Source organism: Topomyia yanbarensis, chromosome 2, assembly GCF_030247195.1.
Source record: "Topomyia yanbarensis strain Yona2022 chromosome 2, ASM3024719v1, whole genome shotgun sequence".
In the NCBI taxonomy this organism is placed as follows: domain Eukaryota; kingdom Metazoa; phylum Arthropoda; class Insecta; order Diptera; family Culicidae; genus Topomyia; species Topomyia yanbarensis.
In genome coordinates, this window is record NC_080671.1 from 172,310,414 (window position 1) to 172,332,929 (window position 22,516).

Genomic DNA, 22,516 nt, shown 5'->3' on the forward strand with positions numbered 1-22,516 from the left:
TATGTAACTCTTCTTGAAAATTATATTTGGCATATTTCATTTCAATCGAACATATGCAATATAGTCCAGGCAGTAAACGCAGTGCAAGGTACCTCAGTTCGAGACTTACAAAAGGTGATTTTCGTAAAACATTCATATCATGTGAGAACGAAAACCCATTAAGGATATTCATTACAATGAATTAGAAGAGAGTCAATTGCGGTTTTAAACCGAACATTTTATTTTAATTTTTTTCCCTTTTCGCTCATCATACCGAAAGAAAACATGAGAATTGATTTTAAAACTATGGCCGACAATGATAGCCAACTGAAGCTTTTTAATAGCATTAGTAATGCGTGAACGCTACAAAGTTGGCATGCCCACGGATCTCAAAGAAAAGGCTATGACGGCGTCTACATAGCCAGTTGGTATTGCTTATCGTGAGTTTGAAGAGAAATCGGATTCCAGAAAGGTATTTCGGAAACCAAATGCGCCCGACTCAGCAACAATGACAGCTTCCACTGCTCTTCGCCCTCCTCCCAACTAGTTACATCGCCTGTTTCACATCCTGTATTGTCTGTTCCCGAAGTTGCCGCACATTCCGAGCAGTTTACTACCAGAACGTGCGCAGAAAGCAGTTTACTACCAGAACGTGCGAGGAATGAGAACGAAAACACAAGAATTCCATCTAGATATTTAAACGCTTTAAATATCTAGATGGAATTTAAACGCTGAGCTCTCGTTGAACTACGTAATATATCGCTGCGACCACAACACAACAACCAGTCATCTGCGTCGAGGCGGTGGCGTCCTAATAGCGGTAAAGAACAACCTCGTAGGCTCGCAGCTAAGCTTGTCTGGAATTGAACGCCTGGAGCAAATCGCCGTGCGTATCCCGAATCGATCTGTATATACACACCAAAAAAATCTGAATTTTATCGTTGACGTAATTGTAAACATGACACAAATCAACAAACCGTAATTTACGAAATGACGGAACATTACCGTGTTCCATTTAATTTTACATGAAACATATACTTTACATGCGCAATGACATAAAATTACACTTCCTACCATTCAGAACAAACGCTGTATGTGGAGTAAAATTACATGATTTACGAAATTAAACGTCATGTAAAATTAAAATCAAACGTAAAACTAAGTTATTTTTGATGCTCGTATATGTCAGGGTCAGGAGACGTAAATTTACATTATTATTTCTAGGTGTGTATTAGCTGTGTTTATCTCAGGCCAAATAGTGATCCGGATTTGTATCACGCGCACAATAATGCCGTTCAAACAATTCTAGACAATGCTGGCAGCACCGACACTGTTTTCGTCTTTGGAGACTACAATCTTCCACGCCTTTAGTGGTCGCTCGATAATGATCTAAAATGTTACCTACCTATTAATGCCTCTTCGGAACAAGAAATAGCTGTAACGGAGTCTTTGGTTGCAGGCGGTCTGTACCAGATTTGCTCATTGACAAATGTGAACGGGAGGATCCTCGATCTTGCATTCGTAAACAACATGGATATCTTAGAGCTGCTTGAGCCTCCGACTGCTATTCTCAAAGTTGATCCTCACCACAAACTGTTTGTCCTGCAGCTAGATGTTCGTACCAACACTGGAGATGATTCATTTCATTCGATTGACGAGCTTGATTTTGACTTTAACCGTTGCAACTTTGACGAAATCTCCGCACTGATTGTCACTGTCGACTGGACCGACTTATTGTGTTGTAATGAGCTTGACGAAGCAGTCGCGCTGTTTTATGGCAAAGTATATGACATACTCCGCCTAAAGGTTCCATTGAAACGAGTCAATAGGAGGTTGGATTTCAAATTTCCATGGTGGAACGCTGAGATTCGCCGTTTGCGTTATGCCCTGCAAAAACAACGCAAGCGTTATTTCCGCCATAAAACAGACGAAAACAAAGTTACTCTTCGCCGGATAGAACTGCAATACGAAACGGCCTGGAATTCCGCTTTTCGTGAGTATTTGAATCATGTGCAAAATAGCCTTCGCGATCACCCTGCAACATTTTGGAAATTCGTTAGCAGCAAACGATCTGGTAGTACTCCCACTGACGTTTTCCTTGGAAACGCAAGCGCGCAATCTCCAGCTGATACCGTAAATTTGTTTACTGATTTCTTTCGCGGAGTGTTTAGAAGCGACTATACCGTCCCTTCGGAAGAGTATTTGGAAACATTACCATCGCACAACATAAATCTCCCCCGTCCCACTGTAAGTCGAGCTGACATCTTGAAGGCTCTGACTACTGTTGATTCGTCGAAAGGGCCTGGCCCCGATCATCTCTCGCCCCAATTTAAGCTGCGCCCACGTGCTGTCTCTTCCAGTGTGCATCATTTTCAATCGGTCTCTCGCTGAAGGCATTTTTCCTATCGCCTGGAAAGAAGCTGCTATCGTTCCCATCCATAAGGCTGGAAATATTCACAACGTCTAAAATTACAGAGGTATCTCATTATTAAACTGTCTCTCCAAAGTTTTCGAAAAGCTGGTCTACAACGTCACGTATGCAGCTGCATCCCACATTATCTCGGAGTATCAACACGGGTTTGTCACAAAACGATCAACAACTTCTAACCTGATGGCTTACACTTCTAAATTGTTTCCCGCCGTCGAGAAGCGTCAACAGGTGGACGCAATTTACGTCGATTTCTCAAAAGCTTTCGACAAAGTACCGCACAACACCGCAAGCTTGAAATTAAATCGTTTGGGATTTTCCACCTGACTGACTAACTGGTCGCAGTCGTATCTTTCCGATCACTTGGCATTCGTAGGTATAAAAACACGCGCTCAAGCACAATCAGAACACCCACAGGTGTCCCGCAAGGCAGTCTTCTGGGCCCGCTTATTTTTATTCTGTTTATTAACGATATCTGTAGTCGGATCAAGTCTGGGAAATTGCTGTACGCGGACGATCTCAAAATCTTTCGAACCATCGCTTCTGCACTTGATGCCGCAGTGCTTCAAGAAGATATCTGTACTATTCAAGAATGGTGCACGCTTAACAGAATGGAAGTCAACGTTAGTAAATGCAAAGTAATCAGTTTCGGACGCTTGCTTACTCCAGGGCGTTATGAAACAATTGAAAGCGTCGACTTGATCCGAGACTTGGGAGTGCTCTTCGATAGGAAGTTGAGCTTTTCCGACCATATCACTGCGACAACTGCTAAGGCTTTCGGAATGCTCGCCTTCTTAAAGCGGAACACGGCGGACTTCGATGATTCCTACGCACTAAAAGCACTTTACTGTGCCCTGATCAGAAGTGCTCTGGAGTATGCTGTGCAAGTGTGGGCACCATATCATGCCGTTCAAATAGACCGACTAGAACGTATACAAAGATGTTTTGTGCAATTCGCCCTCAGGAAACTTCCATGGAATGATCCAGTTGTGTTGCCTCCTTATGGCGATAGATGTATGCTACTCGGTCTGCAGACTCTGGCGACTCGCCGTATCTTGCTGCAAAGAGTTTTTGCTTTCGACTTGCTGTCAGGTAATATCGACAGTCCCGATCTTCTCTCGGGCGTTAATTTGTATGCGCCTCCTCGTGTTCTTTGTAACCCACTCTGTTGTGGATCCCTAGACACCGTACTTCATATGGACAAAATAATCCACTGGAAAGATGTTGCCGCAGATTTAACGAAGCTTCTTCAGTGTATGATTTTAACGTTTCCAAGCATAGATATAAGATATTATTAAGAAATATATAGTTTTAAAATGTGTCTGTACGGTGTATACCGAAGATAAGAAATAAAATAAAATAATAAGTATATAAGGCTTTCAAATTTGACATTTGTACGCTGGTGCTATATACTGCAGAAACGAGCTGTCAATCTCTGCACAGTAATAGCACTATATTTCGCCTTTTCTGGCATAATACCAGAATTATATCAGTATTTGGGGCTTCACGGCTCTTTAAGACAGCTTTATATTATGATCTAAAGCAGATATTTGGCTACATTATAATGCTTATTGGTTACTTGGGCTGTTCAATCAGTAACGACAACGGCAAAAGCAAATCGGTCAACACCTTCAACGAGGAAACTAACACCAACGAAGGCGGTTTCATTATCGTGTCCCGTAAATTCAAGAAGCAGAGAATAATATCTGCATTATCTGTATTACAGACACTTCACGTAACAGAGTTTCTAGGGTTGCCACCCCTCCGGGTTTTGACACGGAGACTCCGGTTTTCGGAAGCGATCTCCGGACCTCCGGGTTTTACATCAATTTCTCTGGGCTTTGTGGGAAGAACCACCATTTCATTTTTTTGGAATTAATTGATTTTTTACAAAATATTTAAAAAGTTTAAATAACTATTACTCTGGTTCAGATTTACCATTTGTTTCAAAGTGGCGAAAATGAGTTCACCAAATATTGTCTATCCTGAGATAAACCAGCGTTTCATCGATTTGTGGCTATATGTGACATACATGAGTGCGAACGAAACAAAAATAAACGTCAAATCGTTTTTTTCGCTTGCGCTAATGCGAAGTGAACATGCGCGTAATTCGGCGCATGGCTTGGTTGAGCATGGCTGCAATGTCACGATGTGGATTTTAGAAAAGATTCGCAATATTGCTGATTTTTTTCACAAAGCAATGAAAATGACAAACAACTCAAATTCACTACAAATTATAAGGAAAGTAATATTTCGCTATACGTTACAACTGAAATGTTGCATTCCACTAGGTCGCTCAAAATAATGTGAAAAATTTAAATTTGGCAATTTTACCAAATCAATTCGCTGTTAGTGGTGCTTATCACAAGCTGCACCAATGTATGACAGATATTTGTTCTAATCCAACTGATGAGTAGGTCAACATCAAACGAGTTCTTCCGGTGTTGTTGCTACTCCTTCAGTGACCCTTAACTGTTGGTTAGGGCCTTTTTTGCGACCTCTAGTGACCTCTGACTCCTTTGCTCTCCTTTTCCTGTTAGTTATGAAGGAGAGCAATGCTCATTCGACTTATCCTCCACAGCGAGAGTAGCTGGTGCTTTTGTATTTTTGGCACTTAGTCGGGGAAAATAAATACTACACCAGATGAAACTGACAAAACTGTTCTCGAACGTGAAAAATTTACAGCTTTACTTTAACATAGTAAAAGCGATTAAAGTGTTCTAAAATGCCGAACAATCGCTTTGATTCCAATTTCTGTCTAGTTCCACTCAACATCCACCACCACCCAGGTCAGTGAAAATCTCCGGATCAAAGCCCCTCCAGAGGTGGCAACCCTAAGAGTTGCGGAGAGAAAAACAGTAAAGCTAGCAACCATGAATGTAAACTGGCATCACGGAAGCTCTCATAAGCATTGCATGGGCTTTCTCTTGTACTTCCCCTCTCGAAACCCTCATGCTCGTTTGGCTGCACTTTTTGACACTTCGCTAGTCTGTGTATAAAGCAATAATAATAAAAACGTGAACGCATGACAACAAAAGAGAAATTAATGACTCCCAAGATGCAGTTGGAGATCGGACGGGTAGCCACTAATATTCGTTTATTTATAAAAGATACAAATAAGCTAAACTAGCACATTAACTCATTATATCCTAGCGTATGAAATTTCATACGCAGAACTATCCATCGTTTAACGCGTATTTACTGCAGAATTTTGGCATCTAGCTGCTTTATTATTGCACTAATGGGATCATTGCACCTCATATTTCATTGTGAAACAAGACAACTGCCATTTTTTATAATTTTGTTTACATTTTTGAACCGTGTATAGTTGGGGCAAATGGCGGCTGAAAAGTAAGCAATACATTTAATTGAATTTTATTGTTAGAATTCGTGCTAATAATTCCATTATGTGACAAAACGTTCCTACAGGTGTAAAAGAAGTGTTGTCTATCAGAAAATCCGAAGAAATATGTCAAACAACTTAAAATTTGTTGTTTTTATTTAAGCGTACGAAATTTTTTGCGCCAGATATTTTCATTCTCAAAACTATTTTAAGCGGTGATTTTATTTTTCCCATAATCGTTGATATATATTTTTGGTAGAATTGATGATATCACTGCATTTGGCTCATTTTTGAAACCCCTGGGTTTAATGGGTTAAGCTATATTCAATTAGAGCCTTTGTTGCGGCTAGTTTTGGAAGGAAATACGGTTTTGATAGTCCTGCTATACAGCAGCTTCAAAGCTGCAATATTTTTATTAATTAATTTACAAATTCATATTAAAGGTTCATTTGGTAAATTACATTTCAGTGTTCTTTCTGTTCCCTCAACTAGTTCTGCCAACAATTAATACCGAGGACTATGGCATTTTTCTATGCCGTCTTTGTATCGTCCTATATCACTTCTTGCACTCGATAATAAACACTCCCATTTTGACAGATGCGCGAGGAAATGAGCGTTAGTTTCACTACCATATAATTGCGCATAAAGGGCGTCGCAACAGCATTTTATAGGCAAACATTTGAATTTTTCTGACACTAATCGGTACAATAATCGAGACAAATTAATGGATTAGTTCGATAATCTATGAGTAGCTCATTGATTAAAAATGATTCGATTACAATAGTCGCTAATCGATTAATCGATTAATCAAATGGTAATCAGAAATCCCAAATCACTCCACTCAGACAAGACCATGCGTCCTCCCCACGCACACCTAATGCTCCGTGGATTAATTCCCTTACTGGTCAAACCAGCACCAGATAATCATAGAAATTAGTCTGCTCAGTCCTAAGCAATGTCAGCCCGACTGCCATCGCCAGGCTGATTCGTTTTCCCTTACAATGCCATCAAAATAACGAGCATTTAAACATTTATTACATATTTGCAACAAAATAAGAGCGGATAAAATAGTTGTATAACAAAAGTGTCTCAGTGCAGTGTTAACGAATCACCCAACGAAAATAGGTTATAAGGGACACGAATGAAAAAAGAAGACCTGCAAAATGTCTGTACTAAGTTGGTGATGGTCGTTATCGATTAGTGACCGTATTTGTCCGACGAAGATGAAGTTCGAATTTTAGGATTTCACTCAACTACCAACGGCGAAGACCAAACTCAAACTGGGCTCAGCTTGAGAAATACTATAAGATATTTTACACGGAGAAATATTCTGAAGAACACTTAGAAAAACTATTCACGTTCTCGTAGACGCATACAATCTCGAAGGAGCGAATTGTGATTATAAAATTAGTGCAGCGTCACCGATTTCAAACGTTAAACACACAGGTATCTGAACCATGCAAGAATTCAACAAACGAAGACTGACACGTAATGTTGAGGATGTAGGCTGTGTTGCCTTTTTGAAAGTCGAAAGCGTCTGACTAAATTGAAGCAATAATACACAAGGTGATCGGAATGAACTGAAAACAAGTATTGGGACTAGTCAGTGGAGCTCAAGAAACGCCACATACTTCAATGCAGAATTGTGGCGTACCGCTTTTTAATACAGTGGACGGAGTATGTTTATATATATGCGCATTCAAAGCAATTGTCAGTTCAACCTAAAATGTGAAGCTTATCTTACGTGTAATGAAAAGATGCAACAATCAAGCAAACTCAAACATTTTTATGCGCGGTTTAAATGAAAAAAATTACAATGCTTTGGTAATTCTGAGAGCGCACCACAAACTGGACAAGTTTTGGTTGTTTATAGAAAACCCACATAAATTCAATATTAATTCTTCAAAAGGACGATGATTCGATGGAATGGATTATTCCGCTGCCCAGTTCAATTTCATAAAAAACACTACCAATTTCAAATGTTTTCTGTGTAGAAATTATGACAAATTAAGAGAAATCAGCGAAACAAAAGTTTGTTTACAAATCTGATTAACCCTATTCAAAAGTTGATATGGAATTGGAGAAATCGGACTGAAGATTCTCGAAGATCCTCGAAATACATAACGATATTGTGGAAATCAGTATATATCAGACAGTTTTTTGAAGTTCTGCAATATGCACAATTGATTAAAAGAAAATTAATTATATAATCATTTGACTAAACCATAACAAATAGTTTAAAAAATGCTATTTTATTACAATTCGCGTTACTTTATTTCATCCTGCATCTTCTTCAAAATAAGTTTTATATGAAATTATATTCTTAGAGTAGCTTGTTGAACACTTTTCGATTCCAAAACTTTTTGAATGAAGGTTTCAGCTTTGAAATTATAAGCCCCATATTCGAAATTGTGTGTGAGACGAGTGTCTCAGAGAAAAGGTAATCTCTTAACCCATTATGTCCTAGCGTATGAAATTTCATACGCAAAAACAACACATTTCTGGATCATACTTGTTATACAATAAATGCGGCTTCAAGCATCAGGTCTTCTGTGAATGGTAATTAATACCCTATAATTTATAATGTGTATGCTCAATAATCTTTTTTTATAAAATTCCATAGTGTTTTCGAATGTCAAAGTTGGACAAAATTCAAACCAAAATATGAACAATACATAGTATTAAATGAAATATACATATTATTTCCTCTTTAGGACCTGGAGAGGATTCACAACTTTTTTGCTCATTTTAACGTTGAATCAATGCATTCAAGGCTAACAAATGATTAATATGTTGCAAATCATGCCTGGTTCTAACGAGAATATTTTTTATGTAAACTCTCGTAAGAAAATGTTCTTTGTCTTAAAATAATTACACAGTCTGAGCGAAAGATGATTTGATACAACGAACCTATCATGAGACGAAACGGCATGAAAGATGGGGTAGTGTTAAAATCATTCAAAAAAGCTGATAAATGAATGATCTCGCAAAGTTGAAGATATTATTCAATTTAATGCTAAATATACGGATATTACCCGAATTTTCGGTTTAGGGACAAAATGTCGAAAGACAGAAGGTCGTATGGACAAAAAGTCGAATGACAAATGGTCGAAAGAAAAAAGGTCGAAAGGCCAAAAGGTCGGAAAGGACAAAAGGTCGAAGAGACAAAAGGTCGAAAGGACAAAAGGTCGAAATGGACAAAAGGTCGAAATGGACAAAAGGTCTAACGGGAAAAAAGGTAGAAAGGGACAAAAGGTCGAAAGGGACAAAACCTCGAAAGGGACAAAACGTCGAAATGGACAAAACATCGAAAAGATGCTATATTGAAATGCATTAAACGTAAGGGACCTTTTCACGCGGTTTCTTATTCCATCGCAGTATTTCTTAACAATTAGAATCATAACTGAATGTAAACAACCAAGACGATCAATTACTGTTTTTTACTGTCTGTTAATATTCAATTGCCTTTCATTATTAACCATGTCTTTCTATTTGCATAGTTCGTTACTGTGTTGTGTTTAAATGGAGTAGACCATTCCTTTTTATTTTTTCCTTCTCTGACTACTATTGACCGTGTATTATTCTGTTTTCATTGTGATTTTGGGCCTTTGAATTAGTTCGGAAATCTGTGATAACTGCTTCGTTGCAGTCTGTTATCTATCATTCATCAGCCGTTCCATACGGAGCTACACTCTCTTCAAGTAGTATCTCCTCAACTTTGAAACTTCACCGGTCTTGGTAGTTTTTAAATTTAAAATTAATCTGAATAAAGCTATATTTTTGAAACTACTGAAAATCCATTTTAACTTATATGTTAATGTTAAACAATGAATTCTACCATGAACTTGAATTTTGCTATAAAAAATTTAAATCATGAGACACAATAATTTAAATTTGGTGTTCTCCTTCTTTATAACATGAGCTGTTCTTTATGTGACGATTGATCTGCCAATTATATTCCTTTCTCAGTGATGATTTGCGATTTGGGGTTCAACACATCGTATTTTGATCGCCTGTCACAATTAATTATAGTACTGAAATATTCAATAGTGTCAGGCACAAAATATGTTCGATAAAGCTAGGACGGAACTGCTTTAAAGTTGATTGCATAGCCAGCGTAATGCTGTAAAAACGCATAACCGAAGCCAAGGAACCGAAGCGGCGCAAAGCCGCTGAGGATCAGCGGGACGAGGTGGCCGCCGACCCGCCGTCGGAAGCGGCGGCTCCTCGCAAGCAAATCTGTGATCCACTCGTTTGCCCGGCTTACTCAACCATAGGGTCGATACATTAGTTTAGGTCCGACTGAGCGGAGCGACGTCGGACAGCACACGAAGTAAAGCGATGTGGCGTAGCCACATTAGGCAGCAGTTTTGATATATTTATTTATTTTACTCTTCTGCTTTAAAAATGATGAACTAACTATGATTGGTATGCGACATTTTTATTCTATATATAATATTGCTAAATGATTTTCGTTTCACTATAATATACAGGGGAACATATAATTCTAAATATAATATAAAATATTTTTCTAAAAATAAATGATATTTTCAAAAATACAAATTCACGTTGTTTGAACTGCAGCCTGCAAGATATAGCTACGGATCTATCTGATTTAGCATTTTCCAGATCACTGAACAAGCGGCTTAAGCACCAACTCTTACGAGGACCACTTGTCACGTTCAAGGTTGCCCGATCAGAAACCCAACCCCAAGGCGGGTAAGTATTGATAAATTTTGGGTAAAACGAAACGGCAGACGCAAAAGCCGAAGAGTCCTCCGTCTCACGGGATGATACCAAGTAATAATCAAAAGATCGCGACTAAACTGCTGATTATCATCACAGGCAGACTACCGTAAACAGGGGTGACATTGATCACTTTTCGAAGTAATCATTACATATTTTTAGACGCAACACATTTTTTCAAGTTTAATATTTTTAAACCATGTACTGATGTATGAAGAACAAGATTGGATGGTTTTACCTAAAATTGTCTGCTGACAGCTATTTTTTAAAAAATGATTTCAAGTTGAAATCCGTTTTCGTATTCCGGGGTGACTTTAATAACCTGCATGTTCATCCACATTAAGTTATTGATGTCAATGTTTTTCATTCAAATGTTTGTTTAAACTAATTCTGGAAAGATACTCATTGTTAAATAGATGTTAATTGGTATTATACAAATTATTTAAATGTACTTAAAATTCGAGTAACCAATATTCGTATAATTTGTGTCCAACTAGAATAAAAGATTCTGAAAAACTTTAAAACTGCCAAAATTGTTTTATTTCAGTGCTTTATCAATGTACAAAAAGTTTCATTCATTTTAACACATTAAAATATTGAACAATAAAGAAAACGTTATGAATTTTAGCTTAAAATAATTTAAAATAATTGCCAACTAGTTTTACAAAAAAATGTATTTACAATAAACAAACTCTTAAAACTAAATTTGGCATATTCCAATCTAAAGGAAAATAAAAACTCGCTTGTAATTTATTACTTTTGCTCAAATCTGAGATTTATTTGTTTTATAAAAAATAGGCACTTCACGAAGCTTCGTAAAAATAAGGTAAAGTCAAATTTTGTTTTTTTATAGTTTTTGTACCCAAAAACCGAACAATATACTCATAAAGTATAACAAATTATTTTATAAGTTTAGAGTAAAAATCAAAAAAAAGTATAAGTTTAGAGTAAAAATCATTGTAAATTAAAATGATTCGGTCGACTATTCTGGTTTAATAAGCGATCTACGAAAAAAGTTTCGAGTGATCAAAGTCACCCCGATGATCAAAGTCACCCCGGTTTGACGGTACCAATAATAAGCCAGCTTCCAAAACCAGAGTGGCTGTTCACTTCACACCTTTAAAACGTTGACGACTGCTAGTACCGCGTTGCTTGCACCAAATTTGATGAAAGCTATTCGACGACGACGCGGCTGTTTTGCGCTGGCTTGCGCGAAAGTGTTGTTGAGGTCCTAGATTGGAGTTCGGTAACTGCTGGTAGTGTCAGATCTCCGCAGAACGTACCAGAAATAAAATACGGATGCAACGATCCGGCTGACGGCGTTTAGCGGTGCCGCCTTACGCACGTGGCGGTGCGTCTTTGTCGTATCGCCTATAAGTCCACAATCCTATAGCAAATAGAAAACGACATCGTTTGGCTTGTACGCAAGCAGAACATTTGTTCTAGCCGCCCGGTATTCATACTTCATCATAGGAGATGGAAGAAGTGAACAGCCTATATTTACAACAGGGAACTGGAGTTTCTGAATTGGAAGATATTTGACCTCTGATACAAGAAGTTGCTACAGAACATTGCCAATCGTTTAAAGTTTTATCTATGAATATATTGGCTATGATATTTGATTTTTAGTTCCTGGAAAGGTACTTTTAAAAAAAATGAAAGGTTAAAAATTTGGTTTCGACTTTAAATTTTTCCGACCGTTCGTCTTTCGACTTTTTGTCCTTTCGACCTTTTGTATTTTCGACCATTTGCCTTTCGACCTTTTGTCTCTTCGGCCTTTTGTCTTTCGACCTTTTGTCATGGATTCCGTATTTTCTCTGCATTGATTTTTTGATACCCTATCAGGCCAGCGTATGAAATTTCATACGTTAGCTTTTTTCGCAACAAAACGTTTCAAAGTGATTATTCTATTTTCCTATACTTATTTGAGCATAATATGACGGTTCAAGAAGTATTGTATAAATAACAGTTTTAGCATAGCTGGGTTATAATGGGTTAATCAAAATGCAACCAAGTAAGTCAAATGCCTTACTGACAAGTTTTCCGACCACTTGCATTTAAAACTTATCTATTATCAAAATCGTGGAACTTTGAATATCCATTTTTTTGTTTTGATTATAGAGGTTCTAACCTTAGGGTCGTTCGCCTCTTTGTCGGGTTAGAGAAATCTCTTTAGAGAAATCTCTAACACTATGTGCGGGGTTGGGAATTGAACCCAGGTGAGCTGCGTACCAGGCAATCGATTTACCAACTACGCTATCTCCATCCCCCTAGTTGAATATCCATGTGGAAAACGCAAATATTAGGAAAATAATAAAACTTCGAAAATTTGATTTAAAAAGTTGAATAACGACGCATAAAATAAGACTTCAGCGTATTAGCAAATAGACGGTCATTTGTGTAATGTAACAATCATTCATAGTTGATTGATTGATTTTTTTATTGGGGCTTTAACCTACTTGTCATTTGCCCGCTTTACAGTTTACCGTTAGCGTCCAAAGATAATTGTGAAAGAATATATAACTTATCATAACATCATCGTTATATGCGTACATTAATATAATATTAGCAGTTCAATGATATCACCAGAAGATAAAATCTTGATATAAGTTTGCTTGCCTTGCTGATTGGGATATCATAAAGATAACACGTGAGTAATAAATATCAACATGAGATATAAATTTGATAGCTTTCTGTTATGTCGTTCTGATCGGGTAATCAAACCATACTGATCGCATACCCCGCGCCAATTCTCGGCCGCACCAGAAAAAGAAAATTTGTCTACTATAACCAAAACTAACAAAGAGCCACAGGCGTATGCTGCTAAAGCACAGACAGAAACCCGATAAATAATATTTAATGCACCTAGTATCCTGAAACCAACAACCAGTACCACCATTAAAGGACAAACAACGAAGAAGATGGACCCACAGATTTGTCAAGATAATACTGTGAACCGAGGCAAATAAACTAATATAAAATGAAAACAAGGTATAAGCTTCAAGATTGTTTTGATTTGTTTGAATTTCAACAAAATCAGTAAGTAATTAATAAACATATGCTTCGTGAATCTATGTGACATATTTTGATATAATTTTTTTATTTAAGAATTGTATTCTTCATAATTTCAGTATTTTTGACAACGATGAGTGTATTTCAAATGTCCAAATAACGCTAAAATTAGAGTAACGACATTATTTTCAAATATATAATGTATTTTCTTTGTCTTTGCACAGTTTTGAATCAATTTCACTTTCGGAAAGATTTCATAGATACTACGGCCAAACTACCTCTGTTATTCTTCTAATGTATTAACACCCGAACTTATTCTACTTCCAGAAACGTGCGAAGGCTCAGGGTTGGTCATCGTGGACCGAATGGTCAACCTGTTCCAGATCTTGCGACGGCGGAGTAGCATATCAGTTGCGCCGGTGCCATGCTCCCCACGGCTGTAAAGGGGACGCCGTACGGTACAAAATATGCAACATGCAGGTACGTTTGAAGGCAAACAATCAAAGAAAACCGGAATTCCTTTGCCGGCGTAATTCGCCCGAAAGCGTGGAGTAAAACGTAACTTGCTACAAAGCATCTGTTCGGTCTCGTTTCAGCCGTGCCCGGAACAGCAGGACTTTCGTGCCCATCAGTGTGCAGCGTATGACGACGTACCATACGACGGAGCCCTGCTCAAGTGGACCCCGCACTACGACTACTCGGAGCCGTGCGCTTTGACATGCAGGTAAGATTAACTCTGAGGGGTCCTCCTCATCTGCACGGCTCAATTTCTTCACCAACAATCCGGAAGGTTTCAAAATGCCACCCAACGTGAAGCTTTTTCAACGACAAGCTTAGAAGGATTATATTACCGTGTGAAATGAACACAGTTTTGCTCTTTCTGGGGGCTGCTTCGAAAGTTACAAACGTGCGCTTCCGCACGAGCATCAGGCAAAATTCAACAGTTTGCTCATAACTTTTAATACTGATATAATACTTTTGCTGCCACCAGCAATGCTCTTCTATACGCCAGTGGCGAGTGGGCGTTACACGCTGAACAAGGTGCCCGTGAGCAGTCGGCACGCTTCGTTCATCTTCATTTGCGCCAAAGGCTTTCGAAAGATGGTTGAAGTAGAATTTTCTACTCGTTTTAAATATTGCTTGTGCGGAATAATTTGACGATGGGGAATCGTTCTGGTAGAAAATTGATTTTTTTATCTCGTCAAATAATTTACAGTAGGCAAAGGGTCCCAAGCGAAAAGGGTGAGACTGACATTATCTGTGTCTAGTATAAATCAAGTTTCAAATTACTTTGAGCTGTATTTTTATAACAGTGTAAGTCTGAAACAAATTCTTAGCACTACTGTACATATCTTTCAAACTACATAACTGCTAAATATCAACACGTTCAAACAAAAGTTGATCGAAACTTTGGTGCATCTAACTTCAAACAGAGACGTTCATTGAAGACAATCATGTCCATATCCACTACATTGATCTTGCTGTTTATAACTTTACCATAGGCAAGGCAGGTTCACTTCCCGTCTCAAACATTAAAGTAAAGATGCAGTAGCGGTAAATGGACGCAAAAAATATTTTCACAAAACAAGTTTCCAGTAGAAGTTATTTTAAAGTACAGGATCTTTGCATAGCACAAGGATGAAATTCATTGTACGTTCAGTTTTCTTAGCTAAGAATGAAGGAATCCCGAATAGCAGTGGAAAAGCACAACAACCAACTTTGCCTTTCCCGGTAGGAGTTTGAAATTTAAGACCTTTGGAGCACAAGGATAAAGTGTTCGGTCGTGATGGAATGATTTCAGGAGCCACATTGCTATTATGGTGTGTTGTAGGCAGTGTGCAAACAAGTTTTTCTCGGTGATGGGCTTTGAGCAAAGTTTTCGTTCTTTAAAATAAGCTGAAAAGCACTGCTAAATCAGAGTAAAGCTGTTCACAAAGAAAAAACCTTCGAAGATAGCATATTTGTTCTGCTGTTCTTGATCCAGTAACAAAAATTATTTCAAGATGTTTCGATCTCCTGTTTATAATATCGAGGACTATGTTTGACTTCTCGGCTTCTGGCTTTTTTTTTACTTCCCATTAGGAACGGCAAGTGATGCAACTACAGAAAGAAAAGTTTACTCCCTGCTCCATACTGTATTGATTATTCGGTTCAAAATTAGTTATTCAACGTTTCAGCTGTTGTTCCATTCACACTGTTTTTCTTTCAGGGGCCGGCCGCAGCATCTGCTAGAAGATATGCCAGATTCTGCAGCTGCCAGTGAATCCTTCCCACCCGTGGTTGGAGACGACGAGCCAAGCGTAATAGTGCAACTCTCGAATCGAGTTCAGGACGGGACCCGGTGTCGACCGGGAAGTTTAGATATGTGCATCCAGGGCAAGTGTCAGGTAAGTTTGGCTCGCTAGTGTATTTACTAGCGATGATAAGAGACGGGGAAAAACACATGCAAGGGGAACTAACAAGGCGAGAAAATTCTACACATATAAAGAACGCTTTCGCAGTATACGAATATATGTTGACCATGTGGTGGTCTGATATTTACTTTTCGCTTCTAATATGAGTATATACTGTTCACTAACAGATTTTACACAACTCGTGTACAAAAATCCTTTTTCAAGCCCTTAAATAACTGTATGAAATAGATGCGTTAGTGTAGTGTTAAAAAATTGGCTGAGGACAAATTAACCGTCCGGCACTCGTATTTTGTACAACACCTTCAGAAAGTCTAGCGAAATCTTCTTTCAGCACAAGCGGTTGCTCATTCGGGGAGCCATTCGCGCGAGTGCCGGAGGGTTAAGGATACGTTAATCCCGGTCGAGACAATTTGGGATCAAGTAAAATGCCAAATGAAGATATTCCACTATGGTCAAACCTGTGTTATGTTAAAGTTTGTCGCACTTGGAATCTGGACAATTTATTAATGCTGTAGCAGCACCTCCAGTGGTGAGTGGTCGGCTTCGAAAAGCTCTAAACAGGAATTTGTTTGGAAAGTACACGTGTTTGAGTAGTAAAAGTTTCTGCTTGATTATTCATACGATGAGTAAAAAGTTGCGCTAGATGGAAAACGAAAACAGAAACTTGATCACTGTGCTATGTTTCTCCTTAGTGGATAAAAATTTGGATATAATTTTTCTCCGCTAGGGGGAAAATTGTTTAAAACCACATTTGCGCGTTAAAAGCACCAAACCTATAACTAAATTAGTTATGGCATTTGCATTTCGACTTCGACTCATCAGAATCTGGCACTAACTTAGAGATAGGACCAAGCTAGCGTCGTCCTATTGTATATTTTTATATGTTGCAAATATTAAAACGGCCAGGCCTACTGTGCAGAGTTGGGTTTTGAAGTTGCTTCAAAATTAGATGGCAATTATACTATTCTTTTAATGAATAATTTAATTGACGAATTGTTTTGAATCTTAAAGGAGGAAGAAACGAGGACAACCGTACCGACCGTTTCAGTTTAAAGGGAATATAATAAATCGTTGGGAGTGACCTGGCTAAGAAGATTAATGTCACTCCGTTGGTCCTTTGGGATGGGACAGAGGTATTTACACCTTGCCCTGGCTAATAAGCCTAGGTTAAAGCGCCTTTACTCGCTTATCGTGACGTGTCAGATAATAATATTAACAATAACTTCATAATTCCGAAGAATTAGGAAGTAAGTGCAAATATCTTTTGACTAGAGACAGGCGATCCACGAACCTTATGGATATACTTCAGATAATGAAAATAAAAAGATATGAAATACTTAGAAGGAATAAATCAACAGCCACTATACTGCCCATGATCGCAAATCAGTCCCATAAAGATAGGAAATTTCATAGAAAACGGAACAACTATGCGATCATGAGCAGCATAGAAAAAATGACAACAATTTTAAAAGCAGAAACAATATAATCAGAAGGATCTCACCGGTAATTGCAGATACATCACACTGCGTTGTGGCCCTGCCGTAATATATTCGGACGTCTGCAGTGTCAGTTTTGCTGCTGGAACTTGCTAGCCGCAAAGTATATTGCAGCCACAGCTGGGGTTGCCATCCGTACCACGCACCAGCACGCTCAATCTGCTCAAATGCCTTTCTACTCTCCTGTAGAAGACCGCTGATGTCACTTCTGAACACAGCCAGCAGGGGTAGACCGGCGAACGTTCCGCTCACAAGAGCAGCACAATGACGCCAAAATCGTTCCGGGAACTCTGAACTAGCTATTAACTGTATAGCACTGCGTGTTCCACAACCGAGAATTCGTCTGAAGTGGTAGGACCAAGCTAGCGTCATCCTATCACTAAATTAGAGTCGGATTCTGAAGAGACGCAGTCGGAACGCAAATTCCATAACTTATTTAGAAAATAAATCCTGCCCACATCAATGCACAGTCGTCCAGAATGCGAATTTAGCAGGAATTTTAACTTTTTGCTAAAATTAAATGACTTAGCCCTACAATATATTTGGCAAAGTTGTTGTACTTTACAAGGCCCTTCTTTTTGGTTAAATCGATGCTAGGGTGGTTCTAAATTTAGCAATATTTAGAATGGAACTTTTTAACGGTTTGAGATTGAGCTTTACTGTTTTCGATGAAGTTGTAGAGCAACACATTTTAGACAAATTTGCTGAAGACATGCAAGTTCTAGCTTTTATATTTTCCATTGTACGAGAAATTCAAATGTAAGCTTTAGGGTGTTCCTTAAAAAATCGGTTTTATTTCTATAACTTTTGAAGTTTTTATTTTACGCCAAAGTACCCTTTGGACAACTTGAAGATTATTTTAGGGCGCATAATATGCTTAAAAACACTAACAACTTTTTTGTATTAATGTTATAAGAACTTTTATATAAAAATATAACTTTTTCAAAAAGAATTATCTCCGATTCGGGCACTGAACATTAAATACTGTTGCTTTCATATGAAATAGCATGCTTTGTAGTATAGATCACCAAAAAATGGCAAATACGATGTTTTTTTATATCTTGCAATATTTACTCAAAAAATAGTTTATTTTTAGTAAAAAGTATATATAACTTTCTAACGAGCGAAGCCAAATTGTTCTCCTTCAAACTATCTGAAAATATTTCTAAAGTGATCTTAATGAAAAATCAAAACTGCAAACGTTATACAAAGAAAAGCATTTTTTAAGAAACACCCTAATTTTTTTTGGTAAATTTCTTGTAAAATGAAAAGTACACGACATAGAGTTTCAGTCTCTTCGACAAAGTTTTTTAAAATTTCATTTTCTTCAATTTTCTAGAAGACAGCGAAACTCTATCTCAAACCATTAAAAATTAATTTTCTGATTTAAAAAAAATAGAACCACCCTACCCACTATTTAAAATAATAGAAAAGTATTGTAAAGTGCAATATTTTATCATGAAAACGAAACTACATTTTTTATATTGTTCACCGTGAAAGTAATTTAAACATATTACAAAGAATTACAATTCATGAAAAACCAAATTTTTAATATAACTTTTTCAGTTTTCATTTTTTTCCAACCTATCCTTCAGATGTTTTTCAGAGTTTTTAAAGGCAAACATTTTCTTCTAATACATCAAAACTTTAGCTTTTGTTGTTCAGAAGATATAAGCACTTCATATTTCAAAAATAATTCTTTTTAAATCAATTATATGAAATTTTAAAAAATATCGTTTTCGCCATTTTTTTGCTAACTAATTATAACTCTAATCATGACCTTATTTATAGTTCTAAAAGAATATTCTTTTATTTGCCCCAAATGAGTGATATTGTTATTCCAAACAACCCCATTTTTGGCGAAAAAGTGCTCATAACTTTTCAACAGAAAAAGCTAGATATATGGTGCCATGAAACAAATGATTCGCCTTGAAACAATCTTAAAGTTGTCAGCAAAAGTTATTGGAATGAATCTGTACTTCGAAGAAACACCCTAAGCTCCGAGTTTAAATTTGTTGTAAATGACAGATAGAGCTTATATATCTTCAGCAAACTTTTCCAAAATTTGTCGTTCTACAACTTCGCTGAAGGTCGTTTGGCTCTAGCTAGAATGATTAAAAAGTCATTTTTTTGATTTTGTTAAAATTAGAACAAAAAGAGAGGGCTCATAAACTACGAAATCTTCTCCGAATACTTAATAAGGCTAAGGTATTTAGTTTAGTTTATAAATGTTTATAATTAATTAATATCAACAGACACAGTGTGGTCCTAATGATAATTTCTTAATCTATTTAAAAAGTCAACATGTAATCTGCTACGTGGAATGTGAAGATCGAACTCGGATGACACTCTGTTGAAGGTCCGCTGCAAACCAATTATGGCATCGTTTACTCCATAGTTAGTCCGGCGAAGAGATAATCGGAGGAATAAATTATTGCGAAGGGCGCGAGGGCGAACGTTCATATTTATCGCACAGCTCGGGGCAGTCAATTCGATCTTGCAAAATATCCGAAATCGTCATAACACGGAATAGATCCCGTCGCACTTGCAATGTATCGAGTCCAATAAGCAAACCCCGGCTTTCATAACTTGGCAGCTGGTGAGGGTTGCTCCAAGGCAATCGACGAAGGGACCGGACACCGTTGAGATAATGAGGGTTCCACACAACTGAACAATATTCCAGAGTTGATCGAACGAGTGAGCAGTAGAGAGATTTCAAGCAGTAAATATCTGAAAAATGCTTAGATATTCTCATTATGAACCCCAAACAGCGTGATGCCTTTGCAACAATATAGCTGATATGCTGTTTAAACGTCAGTTGTTCATCGAGAAAAACTCCAAGATCTTTGACGCAATTCGCTCTGTCAATTGTGGATTCAGCTAGACAGTAATTGAATCGAATTGGCGTTTTTTTCCTCGAGTACGTAATGGCCGTACATTTCTTGGGGTTTAGGGTCATTCGGTTGATCTCGCACCATTCCGCAAAGGTTTCCAGTTGGCGTTGAAGGAAAGCTGCATCATCAGTATTCCGGATTCTATGGTATAACTTGAGGTCGTCGGCGAAAGACAACCGTGGTCTTCTAAACAAAAGTTAACGTCGTTGAAATACAGAAGAAAAATCAATGGACCGAGATGGCTGCCTTGCGGAATACCAGATGAAGCAAAGAACTCTTCGGATACACAATCACCTATCTTGACTGCTAGACGACGATCACTGAGATACGATTGCATTCAACGGAGAATATTAGTACCAAAGCCAAGTCTATCCAATTTTGCCATTGCAATAGCGTGATTTATCTTGTCAAAAGAAGCTGAAAGGTCCGTGTAGATAACGTCAGTTTGAAGGCCGTCCGACATAGCATCGTAAAAAAGTAAAATAGTAAAGTAAAGTAGTAAAATCTCAAAATTTCTGCTAAATTTGCATTCTGGACCACTGTGTAATGTCAAAAACAGTTTAATCTTGTTACAGCACGAGATCCCCAACAAATTCAAGCATGGTGACCGTGTAGTATCCAACGTGCTTAATTCTCTCGAGGTATTTCAGCAAAACAATCGACCCACTGGGCTTCTGTTTCCATGTCGTAAGAAGCGACTAACAACAGATGTGGCTGTGGTCCACTTGTAAGTTGATGACAGTTCATTATATTTCTCCGGACAAACGCAGCCTAGAGGCATCCGGCGGGTTGAAGTATCTCAGCCAAGGATTAATCCACTGGGCTCCTGCTCCCATGTCGTAAGAGGCGAATGAAAACAGGAGCTCTTAAGGCTCAAGTTACTTTTTTGAGCATGTGTTAGAATTGAACGCTTGGTAATATGCGTAGGAAAAAACTCTAAAAGAAGAATATCAGTCGATTTATTAGATCATCACGATTCAAATCATGCAAAATAGCTACTGGGAAACGATCGGCTTAGCTGAATAGTCCTTTTCGAAAAAGTGGCTGTGGTTTTTTCATGGCGCAGTTGCGTTGCGTACCCCAGCACGGTGTGGTAGTGTGGCAAAAAATCACAGCTGATTTTTCAAAAACACCATTCAACTAAGCCGATAGTTTTTCCAGCAGCTATTTTGCATGATTTGAATCGTGATGATCCAATAAATCGACTGATTTTCTTCTTTTAGAGTTTTGAAAAGATTTTATATGGATAATCCGATGGCAAATCTGAACACATTTTTTCCAACACATACTATCAAGCGTTCAATTCTCATAGACACTCACTCAAAGTTTTTTGAGTGTCAAGGTGTTTCTCCGTGTCGAGGACTGAATGGCTGGCATGATTAAAATATGCCAGTCGCGCACGGAGTGTCCTTGCTATGTTAAGTGAATCTATTACACAATGGACGTTTGTTTCTTCGCAAATCGTGGGATTCAAATAACAATCATGCCACTAAAGCCCATTTCGGGGTTCGCTATAGGCGATTAAACTGAAACCACCATTTACGAACTTTTTTAAGTAATATTCCATTTACGTAACTTTTTTTACGAACTAAATTCGTAAAAAAAGTTACGTAAATGGAATACAATTTTACATATTCTTAGCTAACTGTTACTAATAAAAGTTGGGTATTCATGGAATAGGGTTAACGAGATAATGGTGGAAATCAATGTCTGAAATCATTTTGAGATCCAAGATGGCGACTTCAGATTAAAATAAATTTTCTATAACCTTAACAATATTTTCGGAATGGGGCGACTTCAAAGATGGCGACTTCCAGTTGAGACGAATTACACTAGTTTACAAAATAAAAATAAAAATCTGAACTTCAATATTCGAACACCATTGCTAATGTAAAATTGCGTGCTGAATCCGAAAATGAGGTCCAAAGAATTTACAGTAGAACAGTTTTCGAGTTACAGTAAAAAAATGAATTTTATCTATAAAATTAAAAGTGCGTTCAGTAAAATCCAAATATCTTCGGTTGTAGTGCATCGATATGAAATATTATTATGTTGAATTAAAGGTAATTGAATGCACTTTCGATCCTTAGAACATTTTGTTTTAAAGCGACTACTGGTTCTGACGTTATTTACGAATCTATTGAACTTTTTCTTAATTTTTCGTCGTTTTTTGAACAAAAACGAGCGTGTGGGCAATATTTTCG

At 37.7% G+C, this 22,516-nt stretch overlaps 1 protein-coding gene across 2 annotated transcripts in view; it reads left to right on the plus strand.

The window, feature by feature from the left end:
* LOC131682127 (protein madd-4) overlaps positions 1-22,516 on the plus strand; it is a 789,972-nt gene that overhangs the window by 648,059 nt on the left and 119,397 nt on the right. For both annotated transcript variants that reach the window (XM_058963362.1, XM_058963363.1), the window contains exons 4-6: positions 13,836-13,988; positions 14,105-14,232; positions 15,718-15,895. In XM_058963362.1, the coding sequence (XP_058819345.1) occupies positions 13,836-13,988; positions 14,105-14,232; positions 15,718-15,895 (459 nt within the window). The remainder of the gene's footprint in view (positions 1-13,835; positions 13,989-14,104; positions 14,233-15,717; positions 15,896-22,516) is intronic.